At 44.0% G+C, this 21,582-nt stretch overlaps 1 protein-coding gene across 4 annotated transcripts in view; it reads right to left on the minus strand.

Moving 5' to 3' along the window:
• The window catches only part of CDH13 (cadherin 13), a 1,034,896-nt gene that overhangs the window by 386,511 nt on the left and 626,803 nt on the right, over positions 1 to 21,582 (minus strand). For all 4 annotated transcript variants that reach the window (XM_047836387.1, XM_047836388.1, XM_047836389.1 and 1 more), the window contains one exon: positions 2,753 to 2,897. In XM_047836387.1, the coding sequence (XP_047692343.1) occupies positions 2,753 to 2,897 (145 nt within the window). The remainder of the gene's footprint in view (positions 1 to 2,752; positions 2,898 to 21,582) is intronic.

The following is a 21,582-nucleotide window of genomic DNA, read 5'->3' on the forward strand; positions in this document are numbered from 1 at the left end:
TGGGACTGCAAAGGGCTCATGGTCAAGAATGTGAGGGACGGGGGTGGGGGGTGGGGAGGGGTCACGTCCAAGTCATACGCGGGAAAGAGCCCGTGTTTCAGGCCAGAGACACAGATTCTGGCTCACCAGCCAGCCATATGACTTTGGACCTGAGATTCATTTTTTTCAGATGTGTTATGGCGAGAGTGGTATCCACCCCTCAGGGTAGAAAACGGGGTAGTGGAGGAACTGCTAGAATGCCCTAAGGGGGCACAGTAAGTGCTCAACCCAATGCTATGACAGTGTGATGGCCGTTCTCACCATGAGGTTTGCGGGACACTTGAAAGAGCTCATGGTTTGAAGGTCGGGGAGACAGACTGAGCCCCGACACTGGCTCCCATCTATCATTTATGTGACTACGGCAAAGTCACTCAACTCATTCCAGGGTCAGCGTCCCCTTCTGTACAACCCATCTGCCATGGGGTCTACGACACACAGGATTCCACCAAGCACAAAGGGGCAGGGCATTACTGAAATCAGACAGGCCAGCATCTCTACAGCCTGTCAGGGTTCATGGTCAGAACCTGTAAGTGGTTCCTTTCCCAGATTCCCACCGTACTCAGGGGGGCTTTAGGGGCCATCCTGCCTGAGCTCTCTTGGGAGGTGCTGAGCCATCTAAAGGATTTTTCCTCTCGAAGTTTTCCACCACGTCTCCCCATTCTTGACCCCCAAATTTGACTGACTCTATTTCAACTCCTGCTTTCTAGTCAAACCCAGAGGGGGCTGGTAAAGAAAAACAATGATTCAGGCCAAATTCTGCACAGCTGGAAGAAGTCACATAGACCTCCGAGTCTTTATGTGTTTTTAGAGGATAATCCCAAACAGTAGTAGAGGTTGGAAGTGCTTTATGTTTTGCTTGGAGATCCGTCCATCCTAACCAAATTGCTTTGTGCTTTAAGAAATTCAGTGTACGTAAAAGATTCCATTTTTCTTTGAAACTATGACATGTATATAAAGAAATAAAACTTGAAATTCTTCCTGAAACTTTAAGGAAGGGCACAGCGGGAGGAAAATTGGACGGCGTCTAATCATATACACACATAATATACAAAGACACGCACACGCGCACAGCCGCCTCCGACAGAAGCGCTGTCATTTACATTTAGAACACTTTCCAGGACCGGCTCAAATTCCAGTCGCTCACAGACGGAAACTGGGAATCATTTTCCTGCTCTGCTCAAACTCTAACCTCTTTAACAGCTTTCCCTATCAGTTCCCTTAACTCGACCTGCACATCAGCTTAAGAGATCTGTGAACGTTAAACCCAAATCCCAGGCTCTCTGTTACAAGAGGCCACCCTTCCATTAAAAGGAGCCTACGAGGGTGTCTGGGTGGCTCAGGCGGTTAAGCGTCAGGCTCTTCGTTTAGGTTTTGGTCATGATCTCATGGTTTGTGAGATCGAGCCCTGCGTTGGGCTCTGTGCTGACAGTGCAGAGCCTGCTTGGGATCTCTCTCTCTCTCTTAAAAATCAATCAATAAATACACAACAAAAAAAGAAGAGAAGAGGAGAGGTGTTACTGCAAAGGTCTGCCTGAAAATGATCTGACCCACCTCCACCATCGTTCCAGGCCTGTTATTACCCTCCTGCCTCGTGGGCTCCCCCAAATGCCCTCTAGCTCCTTTTTATAGACTGCATTCAAGTCGCAGGAGGGGAGCTCGGCTCCTGCCCCTGGGGAGCAGATAAAGTGCCCAGAGCTGGGGAGACAGGTTTAGGCGCCTTGCATACAATGACTCAGGGGTAGTCTAGGCAGGTTACCATGACGACGCTTGCAGAGCCTCCTCGGTCTACCAGTTACTGATAACATCCCATCAAGTCAGTGAAGGGGAAAAACAGAACCCGAGGAAGCAGTGCTGGGGCTCTTGTTTCCTGTCTGCCCCACTGAATCACTTCTAGGGGCACCATCCAGACACAGCCACAGACACAGTCTTCATATGGTATGTACTCATTCTGGTGAATTTTAAGACTTACAATCAAAGTCTAGTCTCGTAACAGGGGCTTTTCGACTTTGCTCTCGACTTTCTCAAGCATCCTACTCAGCAGTGACTTCTGCTGCTGGTCACAGAATGCATTTATTCGTATCTCTTGTGCCAAAAAAACGGAGCTCTAAATTCTAACACCTTCCCTGGAAGGTTAAGTGTGGAAAAAAGATAACAGGAGCTCTGTAGTAACCCTGTGATTTCCATAACGTAGGTGTCTGTATTTCCAGAGAGAAATAAAATGTCTTGCCTTTGGCCCTGTGACTGAGGCCACAAGGTTTCTCCATGCACCTTGTGTAAGGAAAAGGAGGGGAAAAAAAAAAAAAAAGTCGTACCTGTTTTTTCCAAAATGGTTCTTATTAATAATAAGACAATTACGAAAAGGAATGACTGAGGAGCCTGGGGTGGGGACCTTAATTTTCTTCAAAGGCCTGCCATCCCACAGAGTTCAACCTTGGGCCGTCACAAGGGTGAGCTAGATCTATTCACACAGCATTGCAAGATCCTTGGAAGGTCGCTTTCAGAGACGAGGAGAGAGATTTTCACAGCCTGCAACACCCCAGGCATGTTCTGAGTTCCAGATTTCCAGGGCTTGCTTCCACCCAGGGAAATAACCGGGCAGTGCTGATGTATATCACAAGGCGGAGCAGGAAGAAAATAGTCTCTAGCATCCCAAGGTCACATATAGTATCCCACTTCCCAAGCCAGTATGCTAATGGAAACCAATGTAACATACCTGTCGGTGATCCTTCCATGACATGGCCAATGTAGGGGCCCTCCCGAAAGATCGGTCTGTTGTCATTCTGGTCAATCACGATGACTTCCAGAGGAACCGGCCCCTCGAGAGTTTTGCCACTGACATCAGTGGTCTCCACAAAGAGCTATTGGAGCAAAGAAATTGGGGGAGAGAGAAGGCGTTAATTCATTATGAAAATTGAAGTCAGGTTCTCTGGAGAAAGTAGGTTATGCCAGCAATTTTAGGAGCCCTTGGCAATATTCAAGCTTCGGTCTCAATGGATAGTCACTGGAACTAGAATAGAACCGCAACATTATAGAATAAACGACAAATTTCAGTTCATATTAGGTTCCCCCCTGGGAAGTTCACAATTAATTCATCAAATCTGCAAAGGAAGTCCAAAAAAGAAAAAGAAAAGAGAGAAAACACTCACAATCAGCCATAGCTGAGAAAATGTGCTTACAATGTTTCTGTTTTTTTCCCCAACATCATTATGCTTAAAAGGAACGTTATGCTAATAAAAATAATTGACTAAGCAGTTATGAACAGAGTACATTAAGAAATAACTGAAAGTGTTTATGACAATGTTTAGCAGAAATTCGGGTCAGTAAATATTTAGAGAGGGCCTTCCCAAGGCAAGGAAGGCATTTGCACGGGTTCCGAACAAGACCTCGGGATTGCTGCCCACAGGGCCCCTGTAATCGAGGCGGTATTTCACAATCCCACAAAACACTTCCATACAGAACTACCTTCAGTTTGCAAGGTTGAAGAAAATAATCGCCCCCCCTCCCAAACCCCAGCTTTATTGTTGATCTTGGAAACAAGGAGTTACATCATGGCATCTCCAGGGAGTTACAGTGACCTTATGCTCTCCTTTTCTGTGCCTGATTCTGCCTTGGTCTAACTCGGCGGCAACACTAACTTCTCCCGGGATGTCAGTGCTGGTCCCTGTGCTGGACGAGGCTGAGTATTTCCCCGCAGTCGCAAACCTTGGGGAAAGGGCTTCTGCGGGTACAACAAGCCCCACTTTTCGCGAGCCAGGTGGCCTTGAGCCATACCCCTACTCTCTCATTTTGTCACCTGTGAAATGATGTTAATAAAACCACCCACAATTAGGAATAAGAATCAACATTATCCAGTGCTTTACTGGGCTTACTACTCGATAGACTCATCTGGTCTTCCTAGTAAGCCTGTGAATCATTGGCAAGCAGGGAATGGAAGCAAATTAGAGGTTCAGTGGTAGAATCTGGATCTGACTTCATGAAGTCAGCCTCCAGGGTTTATATTTTTAACCATTACCCACAATGTTTTTAAAGCACCTACTCTAATGCTCTCCCATGATATACCCCAGGAATATTAGCCGCTGCCATTGTTGCTACGCGTATCGTTATCGGCACTATTGTCAAAACAAGCCCGAATTAGGAAAGGAGAAGAGAAACACTTCTGTTACAAATCAGCACGGTTGTACCCCACCGGATGGTGCTTCAAACGGCGATCATCCTTTCGAAAGAAATGTGGGAAAATTCCACAAAAGCTATTAAGGGCTCCCACGCTTTGTTCCATCTGGATACCACTTCCGGGTGGGTTTGAGTTTGGAGGCACTTACGCGTAGGAACACATTCACTGTAGTGTTATTTCATGATTAGGACAATGAATCACCACTGGCGTCCGCTAAATGCCCAAGCAGGGGGGACTGGTTGAATGAATGTTTTTACGACATAAGAGAATACAGCCATTGGCTAAAATCATGATTTAACCTTGTTGACCCCTTAGAATATTGTGCGTGAACACGCAAAAGTCCATGGTCATCATGCATGTGTAACGTACGTCTGTGCACAGAATTTGAAGGTGATAAGCAAAAAAAACGAACCCAGGTAAGCTTGAGCAGAATATTCTTTTTCACTTTTTTCTGTAGTATTCATCCTTTCACTAGCAAATAAATGGGCAGAGGCTTTTCACATCTGCACACAAAAGAGAGCTCACAGAGAATGAACCATACTTTGATGCTTTTTTTTTTTTAACACGCTATGCAAATTCTACTAAACCAAGGAAAGCAAACAAAACCTTGGGGCAATTTTGTGTAATAAGGACGGCCTGACCTTTTGTCCTCCCAGAATAGCCAAAGACTTGACTTTTACTCAACCAAAACCCCTATGTCTAAAGACAACAAATATCTGGGATCTGAACCCTAAGTTTCTTGCTGGTTTGTACACGTAGGGCAGGGAGAGACCGAGGGTCCCTGATGGGTAGGTGGCAACGTTAACAAGCAAGGGAGCTTACTTACGGAGCTTATCTTAGGCAGCTGCAAGACAGGGAGATCTCTGCACCGCCCCCCAGAATTCCGAAAGTTTACACAGAGGCCTTCGCAGGGCTCAATCAAGTGTACCATCCATTGGCCCAGCAACACATCGCTCTCTCAAACCTGCATCCTTGAAAACAGCTCCCACTGTGGGAATGGTGGGCAGACCTTATCTTCCAAGGACGGGGAAGGCGTGAGGAACCTCTCTGATCGATTGCCTGAATCCGGCTTCCGGGTCAACCGGAGGTCACGACCTGGTTCATGAACTCTCGATGACCCTCTCCAACACTTCCCTGTTGAACAAGCTTTGGGCAGTGTCGGAAGCCACAAGTAGGCTAGAGGAACAGAATCCACATTTCCCCAAGTGTGCAAAATGTTGGAACTGGGAGGGTAGACTCCAGATCCATCTCAACATAAGGGAAAGACACATAGAAACTAAGGAGATATAACTGATTAGGGTGACTACGAAACGTCCAGCTGAATCTGATAAAACCAACAATGTCAGCACACAACCTGATAGCATTTTGTGTTACCATACTACCCAGAGTTTGATTTCTGGATTTTTCAGTGGAAAGCAAGATCATTAGAAGCTAAGTGCGTTGGAACAGCATTCAAAAATAGCAAAGTGCTCTTAAGGGGCATTTATTAATTTGAAAGTCAATTTAACAGAAAGTTCATTGAGATATGAATATATGTCAGTCCCTACCCTGAGTGTTACAAATCTAGCAGTCAACAAGATATTCCGGCATGAAAGAGACAGGTAATAGGCAATGTAAAACACAGGAGTAAAGTAATTTCAGTTAGAGAGAAGCAACATGAAGGCATAGAACAGGGTCACATATTAAAACGACACTGTCTAGGGGGGCCTGGGTGGCTCAGTCAGCGTCCGACTTTGGATCAGGTCATGATCTCACAGTACACGAGTTCGAATCCCACGTCGGGCTCTGTGCTGACAGCTGGGAGCCTGGAGCCTGCCTCAGATTCTGTGTCTCCCTCTCTCTGCCCCTCCCCCATCCATTCTCTCTCCCTCTCTCTCTCTCTCTCTCTCTCTCTCTCTCCCTCTCTCCCTCTCTCTCAAAAAAAAAAATTAAAAATTAAAAAACAAACCTACATTGTCCAATTTGGAAGCCACTAGCCACATATGGCTATTTAAATTTAAATTAATAAAGATAAATAAAATTTAAAAAAATCTAGTTCTTTCATTGTGTTAGTCACATTCAAGAGCCCAGTACTGGTCATTGTGGCCCAGGTGTTCCTCCTTCTCAGGCTTTCAGGCCCGAACTGCAATCAGCACATTGGACTTTCCTGGATCTCAGGCCTTTCGACTTGGACTCAATTACACAACCAGCTTGCAGAACCAGCCTTGCAGAAGTCACGGGACTTCTCAGCCTCCAATTGCTTACAATAAATCCTTTTGTATAAAGATGTATGTATATGTGTGTATATCTATCTATCTATCTATCTATCTATCTATCTATCTATCTATCTATCTATCTATCTATCTATGTATCTATCTATCTATCTATCTATCTCTTTATCTCTTTTATTTCTCTGGAGAACACTGACTAATACAGGCTTCCAGGGTATCTTTTCAGATTTTTAATTAATTTATGTCACCCCATAATGGACATCCCTCAGGAGTTTCTCATTCCTTTACTTAGACAAGTCTTTTTATCATCTGGCTCCAGCCCAGTTCTCCAAACTCATTTCATGTCCTAAGAGATGCCCTTTGTCCTTATTATCAAACTACACAAATCTTTTTTCCGTTTTCCCAATTTACGCTGCTCTTCCCAGCACAGGTACTTTCACACGTGATCCTCCCACCTGCTGTCCTTGGTCGACCCTATTTATCCTTCAGATCTCAGCTCAGATATCACTAGCAAAGAAGATCCTTCCCTAGTCCTCCAGACTAACTAGCCTGTCCCTGGTTTACAGTCCCGTGGTATGGTACCCTTCCTTTACGGCATTTCCCATAATATAGCATATGTATTTGTGTGACAACTCAATTAACATCTGCCTCTCTGACTGGTCCCATGAAGGCAGAGGTGTGATGAATGTTCTTGACCATTAGCGAATCCCCAAGGCTGAGACCCAATGTCTGCACATAACAGCCACCTGATTTAACACTGATGGCACAAAGCTGATTTAATACTGATTGCATGAAGAGGCAGTACCTCTTTAAGAGACTGGAGTCCAAAGTTTGGCCTCGGCTCTGGCCATCTGTCCTTTCTGCCCATCCCTGGCAGGTACGAGCTGACAGTCGGTCTGAACTCCACGGACTGTCAGTCAGGTGACTCTTCGTGCAGTCTTAATCCATGAAATAAGAACCACAATGGTAAATAATACCTAACTACGTTAAATTAGTTACTTGCCTTTTAAAGAAGGGAGCTAATGTTTATGTGGTGTCCAATGCATGTCTGGGCTTTTTATGCATTGTCTCATTTGGCTCAAAACAACCTGTAGAAACACCCACTGCAGCAAAACTCAGAGAAATATTAAGTACTGGTCGATAAGCAAAAGCTAGTTTGTGATCCAGCGGGATCCAAACTTAGGTCTGACTCTAAAATTCATGCTTTCTTCCACTCTGCCCTCATTTGCCAAATGGTCTTTCATGGGCTTCCTTTGCGCTTTTGTTTTATTTTCTTTACTGTGTTAATTGCTTCCTAGTAAATAGCTTTACATTGCTATGTTTCATTGTTGCCTCATTCAAGGCAAAACTATCCATGAATTTAGGGATATGATGAGCTTATTATAAATTTTTTCCTGATAAACATGAACATACTTATGAAAACACTATAGGCTTAGGGGCACCTAGGTGGCTCAGTAGGTTAGGCGTCCGACTTCAGCTCAGGTCATGATCTCACGGTTCACGAGTCTGAGCCCCATGTCGGGCTCTGTGCTGACAGCTCAGAGCCTGGAACCTGCTTCAAAGTCTGTCTCCCTCTCTCTGCCCTTCCCCCTCTGGCGCTCTGTCTCCTTCTGTCTTAAAAATAAAGAAACATGTGGGGCACCTGGGTGGCGCAGTCGGTTAAGCATCCGACTTCAGCCAGGTCACGATCTCGTGGTCCGTGAGTTCGAGCCCCGTGTCGGGCTCTGGGCTGATGGCTCAGAGCCTGGAGCCTGTTTCTGATTCTGTGTCTCCCTCTCTCTCTGCCCCTCCCCCCGTTCATGCTCTGTCTCTCTCTGTCCCAAAAATAAATAAACGTTGAAAAAATAAAGAAACATTAAAAAATTTTTAAAAATAAAATAAAACACTATAGATTGGGGAATATTACACTATTAGCCTAGCTACAACATGCTCCCTTCTAGAACGTCGGATTTTCTGAAAAGAAAAGAAAGAAATTTTCCCTCTTATAAATGTGCCTCTCAAATGATCAGGGTGAATAGAGTGGGAAGGGAACATGGTATGCAAATCACCCATAATCTGTTTAAAGCAAAAATACTTTATCCAAGAGTAGAGACATGAGGGTCCTGTGTGAACATGAGCCAATTCTCCCACCTCAAGGGCGTGGTAGATGGGCTCCAGGTTTCCATAGAAATAGAAAAGCCCACAGAGATTTTTGTGTAAGGATGCTATTGTGAGTTTATTTATAATAGATGATCTCTGAAGGTTGAGAATGTTGGAAGATTACAAAAATTTTTTTTTAACATTTATTTATTTTCAAGAGACAGAATGGATGGAATGCAGTATCTTTTTTTTTTTTTAGGTTATAGATCTAAAGTCATTTTGTTAAATAAGTATTAAAATGTGTTTTATAAAACACGATATTCTCCAAAAATCAAGGTTGATATATAAACATTTAAAGGATAGCCTAAGCAAGCCAGGGAGGGGCTGACAGAGAGGGAGACACAGAATCCCAAGCAGGCTCCAGGCTCCAAACTGTCAGCACAGAGCCGGACATGGGGCTCGAACCCACGAACCATGAGATCATGACCTGAACTGAAGTCAGACACTTAACTGGCTGAGACACCCAGCTGCCCCTGGAAGATTTTTAAAAACCAGATTTTCCACTATGGAAATATATAATGTTTCCTGTCATAGGAGAGAACAAGATAAAATGAATTCCTAAGTTGTATGGTTAGTATGAAACTCAAACTGCCCTTATGTTTTGCATCTGACTTCTTACATAGTTAATTAATAGAGTATCATATTCATTTATTATAGGCTCCTCTCATAGAGACTTCTGCATTCTGTGTGTGTGTGTGGGGGGGGGGGGGATATACTCATGGCCCAGTCAGATCACAGACAACTGAAAGGCAAGAACACTGTTTTCTAGGTATTCCTTCTATACATAAGTGCCTTGAATAAAGAAAGCACTGATAGATATTTTTACCAAGTTTCTGTTTGCAATTCTCCCACCCTCCCCACCTACCAACATGTCACAAAGATCAAACGAGACTTTCCCATTGAAGACATCCTCAGTGATCACTGAAATTACAACCAGACTTTGAATCAGAAAGCCTGTCTTCCGATTTGGGGATATGCTACCTTAGAGCATCTGTGGCCGGTGGGATGACAGTCTTCCTGAAAATCTTTATGTCCTACTCCCTGGAACCTGTGCCTATGCTAACTTACATGGCAAAGCAGAATTAAAGTTGCTGACCAGCTGACCTTAAAACAGTGAGATCAGCCTGGATTATCAGGTTGGGCCCAATATGATCACAAGCATCCTTAAGAGAGCAGGAGAGGAAAGGTCTGAGCCAGAAGGTGAGAACAGACTTGAGCAACCATCACTGGCTTTGAAAACGGAGGACGAGGCCACCAGGCAAGGAATGTGAGCAGTCTCTAGATGCTAGAAAAGACAAGTGTCCTCCTGCATAGACTTCAGAAGTGAAGGGCGGCCCACTGGCACATTGATTTTAGCTCCGTGATGTCCGGGTTGTACTCTAACCTATGGAAGCGTGTGATAACAAATTTGCATTTGTTCGGAGTCGCACATTTGTAGTAATTTGTTGCAGCTACTGTGGCCCCGAAAGTATGGGTCAGACCTTAACATTTTTAGAATGAAGGCAGGTGTTACTATTAACTATTAAGCCCAAACAGGTGCACACCAAGCCTGCCCTAGGCGAAGAGGGTAACATGACAATTAGTGTAATTAAGTAATTTCAACTTCCCAGGTCAGTTTGCGCATGTAACAAATGGTGTTCGGAATATCATTCTCCATTTTGTTTTTGTTTTGAGTAAAAAGATAAAGGACTGTGTGTAGCACAGTTACTGGCACGTAGGACATTCTAAACAAGATTTGTTAGATCAGGGGAGAGTTTGGTGACCTTGGCCTTCATTTGCTCCCAACAGACCTTTACCGAGACTTTTGAGAAGGTGGACGAAGTACCTCGATTTAATCCTTGTCAGCCATTACTCCCTTCAAACTTCTTTCCTATCTCACTATTCCAGATTTCTCTTTGACACCAATTACTTGCATTTCAAGTTAGTTTTCTTGGCTTTATTCACTTATCTAAGTTGAATCTCATTATGGGCTAGCTCCTGGAGAGTTCCCAGGGAAAAGATATTTTTAGCCTTTTGTTAACATTCCCCTGCCTTCACTTCCACGGCTCTGTGTGGCATCTCCCCCTTGACGGACTGGATGTGGTGTTTATAGCTCCCTCTAAAAGTGATCAAAGGGGAGATTCAAGTTTCCGACTCGCTAGATTATTAATTAAGGATCTTGATACTGTTATCAAATGTTCTTTGAAAAGCTTGTTCCTCTTGGACTGTAGTATTTCCTTTGTTGATCCGAAATTTTACTTTTAAAGTGTGTTTTGCACCAAACATAATGAGAGCATATTTTTTTTTCTTATGTATGCATGCTCACAACCATGCTGGACTTCGAGGGCATTTTTCTATTTAATTTTTGAACTAATTTTAATTATGTGTAAGAAATATATGCAGATATTCAAAATAATTTTATTTAAGCAGCTTGGGTAAAGTCCTAGTGAATATCCTCTACCCCAAGAGGGGACACAGGCTGAAAATTTTAATTGGTTCAAGTAGAATTTATATAAATCATGGATATTGGAATTGTACCAGATCAATTAAGGATACATACAAGGGTTAAGGGGATTTTTGTGCAAAGATGAGAAATCTAATACTTTCGAAAACAAAGCTGTAGGAGAAAATTACTGAGGATTTTATTTTCACTTGTTGTTCTCCGTCTCCAAGAGCAAAATTCAGAGAAAGAGAGGGGAAAGAATGCAGTATCTTTTTTTTTTTAGTTGATAGATCTAAAGTCATTTTGTTAAATAAGTATTAAAATGTGTTTTATAAAACAGATATTCTCCAAAAATCAAGGTTGATACATAAACATTTAAAGTATAGCCTAATAAATTCCAGGTGGATTAAAGTATTAGGAGAAAAAAACCCCATTGAATATTTATGTGACAGAGTGGGGAAGGCCTTTCTAAACTGGCATTAAAGATATAAATTAAGTGAATTATTGAGAGATTAAAAAACTCAAAAGCAAGTTTTTGTATGACCAAAATATCATAAATAAAATAAATAGAAAACTGGGAAAAGTGGTTGTGTCATACAAAACAGATGTTTACCATCTTGAATATATAAAGAGCCGGTTAAAAATCAATAAGGACAAAACAACAATTAACAAAATCAGAAAACAAAACAGCAACAAGCATTATAAAATTAAACGAGGTAACTTTTTGCTTCCAACATTGCCGAAATAATTAGGAAAACCTAAGAGTCAGTGTTTGTCAAACATAAAGAAACAAATACTCACGCATTACTGATGACACTAAAACATCTTTCTGGAATGCAATTTGTCAATATGCATCCCAAGCCTTGAAAACATGTGATGTTGCATATAGAGATTCAGCCTGGGGGATATCTGTGTATCTCAGGGACGAGCAGGTGGGGTGGGGGGTGTTTGATAATATGCATATTCATTTCAATACTGCTTACAAACAGGAAGAATTACATGGGGCGCCTGGGTGGCTCGACACAAAGTAGAACACGACATTGCAGAAACACTTTAGGGAATGAGAAAGTATGTTAATGGTATGGTGTTCATAGTATGAAGTAAACGTTTGACTGCAAAATAGTACGTGAAGTATAATGTCTTTTTCGAAGAAGAGGCAAAGACATTACACAATTAAGATTACCCTGAAAGATTAGCAGTGATTTTTTTTTTTTTTTATTCTGCTTCTCTACACTCTTCTAGATTTTCTATAATGGGCATGTGTTAATTTCAGAGTTAAAATGCATCTATGAAGTTTCTATTAAAATTGACTGCAGATTGGCTACGGTTTATCACAAGTGGGGAGTCACGGGAGTATGTTAAACTTCAGGACATCTGGCACCTCTCAGTGTTGATGATTAACGGGAAGCACGTGAGCGTTAAGTATGACAGGATCATCGGTATTGCAGCACAGCCAGTGGCTGGCTTTTCCCCTCTCCCAGGCCTCTGAGTTTTGGATTAAAAAAAGAGTCTCAATGCACTTGACAGAATTCCACAGTAGGGAACTTGGACTCTTCAAATTTCGTTCCCTTTTTTTTAAATGTTTATTTATTTTGAGGGAGAGAGTGGGGTAGGGGCACAGAAAGAGGGAGAGAGAGAATCCCAAGCAGGCTCTGTCAGCACACAGCCCCACATAGGGCTCTACCCCTCGAACTGTGAGATCATGACTTGAGCCCAAATCAGGAGTCGGATGGTGGCGCCTGGGTGGCTTAGTCGGTTGAGTGTCCAACTTTGGCTCAGGTCATGATCTCCCGGTTTGTGGGTTCGAGCCGGTGTTGGGCTCTGTGCTGACAGCTTGGGGAGCCTGCTTCGGATTCTGTGGCTCCCTCTCTATCTGCCCCTCCCTCCCTCCCTCCCTCCCTCACTCTCTCTCTCTCTTACAAAAATAAATAAACATTAAAAAATTAAAAATGAAAAGAGTCGGATTCTCAACTGACTGAGTCACTCAGGTGCCCCTGTTTTCTGAGCCCTCAATGTTATCAGCGTCTGCTTTTTCTCCGAAGCTTCACTTTTAATCTTGCTAATCAAGTCTCAGAACCAGGAAAGAGCTCAGGTTCTAAGCACGGACTTCAGATTTAGAGTCCTCATCTTTAAGAGGGGAGAGGGGCACCTATCTCACAGGGTTTATGTGAGGTAAAATACATGATGTTTGTAAAGCATTCAACAAAATACCTGACACATAAAAAATGCTAAATAAATAGGAGCTTCCAGTTATCCTTAAAGGTTTTTGTTTAGTTTAGTTTTGTTTTGTTTTTGTGAAACAAACAGAAAATTCTCTGTAACATTAAGTTTCTGATTAGGGTTCATGGTCTCGGGCATCTAAGGAAAAAGCTGACTTTAGGAAGCTGAAGCTCATTTTATTAATGTTTAGAAAACTTTTTTTAAGTTTATTTATTTTTGAGAGAGAGAAACCAAGCAGGGGAGGGGCAGAGAAAGAGGGAGAGACAGAAAATCCCAAGCAGGCCCCACACTGTTAGCACAGAGCCTGACTCGGGGCTTGATCTCACAAACTGTGAGATAATGACCCAGATCATGACCCAGATCATGACCTGAGCCTAAACCAAGAGTCAGGCACTCAACGGACAGAGCCACTCAGGCACCCCTTATTTTTTTAATGTTTATTTATTTTTGAGCGAGCACAAGTTGGGACATTTGGCTCTCACCAAATGTCCAACTCCTCATCCCTGCTACACTGGTCCTGCTGTCTGGGCTTTGGGCCACCCATGCCCTTGGTCTACATAGCACTGTGGGTCTGCCTCTAATCCTGCTCTGGTTCCTCCTTTGGAACAAAGCACAGAACTCTGTGCCCCTCCACTTGTGCCTTTACCAGCGGGGGCAATGCTTTGTTTTTGAAATTGAAGAAAAAATATATATGTTTTATTTTGTTTTTCGAGAGACATACGGGAGGGGCAGAGGGGGAGACAGAATCCAAAGCAGGCTCCAGGTCCTGAGCTGTCAGCACGGAACCTGACGCAGGGCTCGAACCTACGAACACGCGCCCCTGAATTTTATAAACCAATTTGACAATAAATTTCATATGAAATAAATAAATAAATAAATAAATAAACAAAATTAAAAAAAAAATTTTATTCTCCTGAAAGTGGAAGAAATACCACAGAGAGGTACCATGCACTCTTTGGCCAGTGTCCCCCAACGGTTACCTCTTACAAACCACAGTCATGCAAGCAGAACAATGGCCTCAATACAGTCCTGGATCCTAGATTTGCTCAGTTTTATTTCTACTTGTATGTGTGTGTACATGCACACATACCTGTGTACTTAGTTCTCCACCTACATGCACCACCACAATCAAGAGACACAAGGGTTGCACTTCTAGACGTGTCTTTTGTATGGAAGAACAATGCCATATATATATATGTATGTATATATATACGTGTATATATACACGAAGGAATTGCAAACAGGGCCTTGGAGAGGTATATGCACACCCACGATCACTGCAGTCATTATCCCAACAGCCAAGAGGCAGAAGCAACCCACGTGTCCATCAGTGGATGAATGGGTAAGCGAAATGTGCTACAAAGATATACATGATGGAATGTTATATAGTCTTAAAAAGAAAAGGACTCTGGCCACATGCCCCACATGCTACGGCCTGAACCAGGAAGACATTACGCTGAAACAGGCCAGTCGCAAAATGACAGCTACTCCGTGATTCCTCCTATAGGAAATATCTACAGTAGTCAGATTCATAGACACAGACAATGGCGGCTATGGGGGGGGGAGGGGAGAGGGAAAAGGGAGCTGCTATTTAATTGGCATAGAGTTTCAGATTTGCAAGAAGAAGAAGTTCCGGAGATTTGTTTCACAACAATGTGAATATCATTATCATCACTGAACTGTACGCTTAAGTGGTTAAGATGGAAATTTTTCATAATGTGCTGTTTTATCACAGTAAAAAAGAAAACTAATTTGCATGGGAATCACCTGGCAACTTGAGTAAGTCAGAGTCCCAAGGTCCGACCCCAGGGATTCTGTAGGTGCTCAGCAGCCTTAAGACATGGCGCGTAAGACATGTAGGGTAATGAACTACACAAATAATCAGGACCGGCTGACTTCCCCCAGTGCCAGCGCGTCACCGAGTCACCCCCCTTGCCCGTCCACATTGTCTCCTTAAGCATTCACTGTCTCTCTTTGCAACAGGGGGATCGACATTAGCTCCTACGTGAGTGGCGGTGCAGCTACTGAGTTGAAGAAGCGTGGGGCTCACCAGCTGATGCCCAGTCCTCTCCACCCCGTCCAGTCCATCCGCTGGCCCTGTGAGCCGTACCTCGTCCACCCTGTGTCCGGCCATCTCTCACCAGCTGTTGGTGGCTGGGGCCACCGCAGGGCTAAGTCCCCCTCGCCGCAGTATCGCGAGCATCTCTTAATTGCATTCTCTGCTCCTATGCTTCCTTACCGTCACTATTCGCCACACAGCGTTCCTGGCGACCTTTGAAAAAGCAGATGGGATGGTGCGCCTGGGTGGCTCAGTCGATTAAGCATCTGGCTTCGGCTCAGGTCATGATCTGGTGGTTTGTGAGTTTGAGCCCCGCATCGGGCTCTGTGCTGACAGCTCAGAGCCTGGAGCCTGCTTTGGGTTCTGTGTCTCCCTCTCTCTGCTCCTCCCCCACTCACACTCTGTCTCTCTCTCTCTCTCTCTCTCTCTCAAGAATAAACATTAAAAAAAATCCAAAAAAACCAGATGGGACCTTTCACCGTTCCGCTCCCCAATCAGCCCACGTGACTTGTGTCCTAAGTCCTCCCTGCAGCCCACACAGCCCTGACATGGACCGTGGAGTATCCTTGGCCCCATCTGCCATCATTCTCCTGGAATCCTTCCATCCTGGCCACATGCTCCTTGGTGTTTCTCAAGCCAGCTAACTTAATTTCCATTCCACGGTCCCTGAAGACACTGTTCCCTCACCTAGAACACACTTTCCAAGGAGTTTTTGTGGCCTGCCCCTCATTCCACTTATGTCTTTCCTCAAAACAGAGGCCTCCCTTAACTCTTTGATCAAGTACAGTCACTCTTCGATCAATGCTCATCCCAATCCCTACGCTGTTTCCCCAGCTCTTGCTGTCACAGGCCTATGATGCAGATACTTCTTCAACAGTTGCCAGAATGACAGCTCATGGAAGACACAGAAAATGCAAGACGCGTGGAATGTAAGCTCACGAGGACAGGGAGATTTGCCTTCCTGGTCCCCACAGCACAGTGAAACACTGTCTTTCATAGAGCAGGTTTTCAATAAATGTAACAAATGAACAATGGATGAGCTAAGGGCTTTGAGTTTATAAGGAAGTCTCTTTTTCTCCAGAGGACAGATCAATAGACAAGAAAGAGGTGACACTTGTCATTTGAGAATTCCCCGAGGGTGAGCCCAGCTAAGAGGCAATGTATTGAGAATTCAACCGTAGCATTTTCTGCCTATTCCAGAGGAAGAAGCCACGATCAGCAAAGTTGACATAACTCTCTAAAGTGGGCAAACATATTTTACATGGGATTATTCGTTGTTTGGCGATGACTGATAGAAAATGATTTGGTTCTGATAACATATTACTAATAAGCATATTTAAATGAAAGAAAATAAAGCAAGTAGAACTTGATACAAATTCTAGCTCACCAAAGTGAGCCCATCTGTCCCTGCCTTCATAAATGAGGCAGTGCAAGCTACAAGAATTGACTTCTATTTCTCACAAAAATCCCTCTTTACCATTCTTATGCCCCGAGGTCAGCATCTCTTCTCGGATTTTTTTACTTGTGCACAAAAATGCCTCACATAGCCAGACATGACCGTGTCACGATCAGATACATTCTGTTAGATTCTTCTGGATTTCTCCTCTGACTGCTCCATTTTTTTCCCTCCGTTTGACCAGACGCCCCCAGCGTGGTACACAGGTTCTGTGCTTCAGAGTACGGACAGTCCACATGACAACCAGCCTGTGTCGGGCTCCATTCCGGACCATCCAGACTCCCCCGGTTCAGTGCCACCAGCTTCCTCCAGTATCCTGGCCAGCCCAGAATGAAGATGCCAGTGTCACTCATCACTTTGCTCACGACATCCCTTTCTGCATGTTTCTGGGTCAACTGGAGGGGACCTGGGATTACAGATCTACCCACCCACCCAGACCGTGCAGCAAATGGCCCAGAAAGCATGTCCACGCTGTGTATGGGGCACAAGCTGAGGAACCCGAATTCATCTGACAGTGCCCTTCTCTGATAAGTTTTGTTAGGCTGGACCTCACGAAGCTGAAAATTTGGTAAGCTCAAAGAGAATCAAATGTTAGTAATTCCAGCTCAAATCCAGCCTGCTGTCTGTTTCTGTAAATGAAATATCGGAACAGGGCCACCCTCACTCACTGACCTGTTGTCTGAGGCTGCTTTTTCACTAGAATAGACCAGCAGAATCGAGTAGCTGCAAACAGTCTCCATGGCTCACAAAGCCAGAAGTATTGATTATCTGGCCCTTGAGAGAAAAACTTTTTTGTATGCCTATTTTAGAACATTTGGCGCAAAAGGAAGGACCCGGAAAATACCCAGGGAGAAATGAAAGTTTTGATGTAGATTACAGACCCATCTGGACAGCTTGAAGTCTCTAGCTAAACTCTCTCTCTTGTGGTTATGAATTCATTCAACAAATACATTCTATGCCCCATCATGCTTTGGTTTTGCACAAGATCCTTGATTTATAATAGTTAAAAAATACCGCCATTGGATTTTTAAGGCTCATTTATAGCCACCATTTAGTTGGATTAAATAAGCATCATATAAATAATAATTACTATTTTTAATTTTTTAAGGTTTATTTATTTTTGAGAGAGAGAGACAGAGCACGAGTGGGAGAGGGGCAGAGAGAGAGGGAGACACAGAATCCGAGGCAGGCTCCCGGCTCCAACCTATCAGCACAGAGTCCGACACGGGTCTGGAACTCATTGACTGACATCATGACCTGAGCCGAAGTCGGACACTTAACTGACTGAGCTTCCCAGGTGCCCCAGCAGCCTATAATTCATTATTAAGCAAGGAATGACATAGTAAGGAGATTGCATATAGACTGTGGGTGGGGCCTGTCGTGAGAAGTCCTCTCTGATGGGAGGCCGACAGAAGAGGAAGCAAAGTGGCCACAGAAAACCTGCCCAGAAGCCAGAGGGAGGGAAGGAATGAGAGAAGGGGGGGCAGTGAAGAGATGGTAGGGCCAGGTCAGAGGGGCTTGCAGACAAGGTTTAACCTTTTGGCCTCTTTTCTGAGGGCAGCTTAACACGACTGAAACGCTCTCATGGAGCCACTTGGGAAAACAGTTTGGAAGTTCCTCAAAGACTTAAGTACAGAGTTACCACATGACCCAGTAAGGCCACTCCTACTCATACACCCAAGAGAAATGAAACACAGGTCCACAAAAACGGGCCTGTCACAGTAGCATTATTTGTATGAGCCCCAAGCGGGACACAACCCACATGCCCATCAACAGTGACTGGACACACACAATGGGATATTATTCAACCAAAATAAGGAAGGAAGCCTGGGCACCCCGCCACAACATGGATGAACCTTGAACACACGCTAAGTGAAAAAAGCCAGACACAAAAGGCCGCATGGTATGTGATTCCATTTATGTGAAATGTTCAACATTGGCAAATCCACAGAGGCAGAAAGTAGACTGGGAGATAGGCAACCCTAGTTGCCTAGGGTTGGGGACGGTGAAGAGAATAGAGGATGATAGCGAATGGGAACAAGGTTTCTTTCGAGGAGACGAACATGTTCTAGAATTGATAGTGGTGATGGTTGTACAACTCTGAATACACTAAAAACCATCAAATTGTATACTTTGCTTATTTAATGTTTATTTATTTATTTTGAGAGAGAGAACATGACTAGGGGAGAGGGGCAGGGAGAGAGAGGGACAGAGGGAATCCCAAGCAGGCTCTGCATGGTCAGCACGGAGCCCGACATGGGGCTCGATCTCAGGACCCATGAGATCATGACCTGAGCCGAAATCAAGAGGCGGACACTCAACCAATGGAAGCCACCCAGGTCCCCCTGAATTGTATACTTTATTTATTTATTTATTTATTTATTTAATTTATTTTTTATTATATTAAATATAATTTGTTGTCAGATTGGTTTCCATACAACACCCAGTGCTCATCCCAACAGGTGCCCTCCTCTATGCCCATCACCCACTTTCCCCTCCCTCCCACCCCCCATCAACTCTCAGTTTGTTCTCAGTATTTAAAGTCTCTTATGGTTTCCCTCCCTACCTCTCTGGAACTTTTTTTCCCCCATCCCCTCCCCCATGGTTCTCTGTTAAGTTTCTCAGGATCCACATAAGAGTGAAACCATATGGTATCTGTCTTTCTCTGTATGGCTTATTTCACTTAGCATAACACTCTCCAGTTCCATCCATGTTGCTACAAAGGGCCATATTTCATTCTTTCTCATTGCCACGTAGTATTCCATTGTGTATATAAACCACAATTTCTTTATCCATTCATCAGTTGATGGATATTTAGGCTCTTTCCATCATTTGGCTATTGTTGAGAGTGCTGCTATAAACATTGGGGTACAAGTGCCCCTATGCCTCAGCACTCCTGTATCTCTTGGGTGAATTCCTAGCAGTGCTATTGCTGGGTCATAGGGTAGATCTAGTTTTAATTTTTTGAGGAACCTCCACACTGTTTTCCAGAGTGGCTGCACCAGTTTGCATTCCCACCAACAGTGCAAGAGGGTTCCCGTTTCTCCACATCCTCTCCAGCATCTGTAGTCTCCTGATTTGCTCATTTTAGCCACTCTGACCGGCATGAGGTGCTATCTCAGTGTGGTTTTGATTTGTATTTCCCTGATGAGGAGTGACGTTGAGCATCTTTTCATGTGTCTGTTGGCCATCTGGATATCTTCTTTAGAAAAGTGTCTATTCATGTCTTCTGCCCATTTCTTCACTGGATTATTTTTCGGGTGTGGAGTTTGGTGAGTTCTTTATAGATTCTGGATACTAGCCCTTTGTCTGATATGTCATTTGCAAATATCTTTTCCCATTCCATCGGTTGCCTTTTAGTTCGGTCGATTGTTTCCTTTCCTGTGCAGAAGCTTTTTATCTTGATGAGGTCCCAATAGTTCACTTTTGCTTTTAATTCCCTTGCCTTTGGAGATGTGTCAAGTAAGAAATCGCATTTGTATACTTTAAATGAGTGATTTGTGTGGTGTTAGGACTTTATTAAATTCACATTTGTAAAGTGGAGCACAGGGGGCCAGAAGGTGAGCTGCAATTCAACATAGACCATGGCAGAAACTGGAACAGAGAAACTTATTACCCACCAGTCCTGGAGCAGGGGCAGGGCACACCCTGAAGGGCCGCATAGGGGGATCAGGACAGAGTGTATGGAGAGTGTGATAGGACCTGGGGTACATTCCTTTATTAGGTCTGTGGGTGCAGTGCTTTGGGGCTCCTGGGCTAAAGCCAGGTTGGTCCACTCAAACCAGAAGAGCAGAGTTTTGGGAACTTCACAATGTTCTTATCTAAGAGCTGCTCCAGGGGAAGACCCTGGGAAGCAGAGGGACTATCGGTCACCAGTGCTATTGGGAAGTCACAGCAGGAACTGACCTTTGCATGTGGCCCTGTGGGCTGTTCCCTAGGACCTAAGCGTGTGTGAGGGGTTGGGTGGGCTGAGGGACTGCCGCAGGCTGCTAGGCTAAGAGAAATGGGCATCAAGGCAGCGACACCAGTCGTTGAGCTAAACTCTCAGCATATAGTATATGATTTACATCTCAGTAAAGCAACTAAAAGTGAAACCTCTTTATGGGTTAGGAGGTAGGAGATGGTGTGTGGTGTGAGGGAATAACTCCAATGTGAATTTTAAAAAGATCATTCTGGAAAACATGCGGAAGACGGACTGAAAAGGAATAAGAGGGCAACAGACAGCATAGTTGAGAATCTACTGACGGGGTCCAGGAGAAAGATGATGGGGGTGATTTCCTCTACAGAATAATGGCGAGAAACACTGGCGTTTATCCAGAACACTTAGAGAATGGTATGTTCCACTTAATTCTGAGCTTTGGAACCAGAGGTTGAGAGTAGGAGATTTCGGTTTTAATCCTGGATCTGTCACGGCTGTAGCTGGTGTGGGACCCTCAGCTAACCATCACCCCCATTCTCTCGATTACAAAATATCAATAGCAACACGTGACCAACCTCCTTCATGGGGACAAATGAGATAAACGGATAGACAATATCTCCCAGCGCAGAGCAGTACATTCTGCATGGATGCCAGGTTTCTGAGAATTGAAACTCAAGGGTAAACACTCAATGCTAACTAAATTAAACAAAGTGTAATCCTTCTCTGAAAATTCAGAAAGCAGTTCTAAACTCCCGAGGGCCTAGGAATCATTGTTATGAATATCAGTGATTAATTATAACCTGTAGGTACTAAGTAAGTAGGAGACGGTCCTGACATTATAATGACTGTAGCATCACAGGCTGGATGAAGTTTTTAAAAATGAATACATTAGTAAAAGAAAATCTAGATATTGCGTCCTCCGGCAGATTTTTGACACCCCCGTGGTT

The sequence above is a fragment of the Prionailurus viverrinus genome, chromosome E2 (assembly GCF_022837055.1).
Source record: "Prionailurus viverrinus isolate Anna chromosome E2, UM_Priviv_1.0, whole genome shotgun sequence".
Lineage (NCBI taxonomy): Eukaryota > Metazoa > Chordata > Mammalia > Carnivora > Felidae > Prionailurus > Prionailurus viverrinus.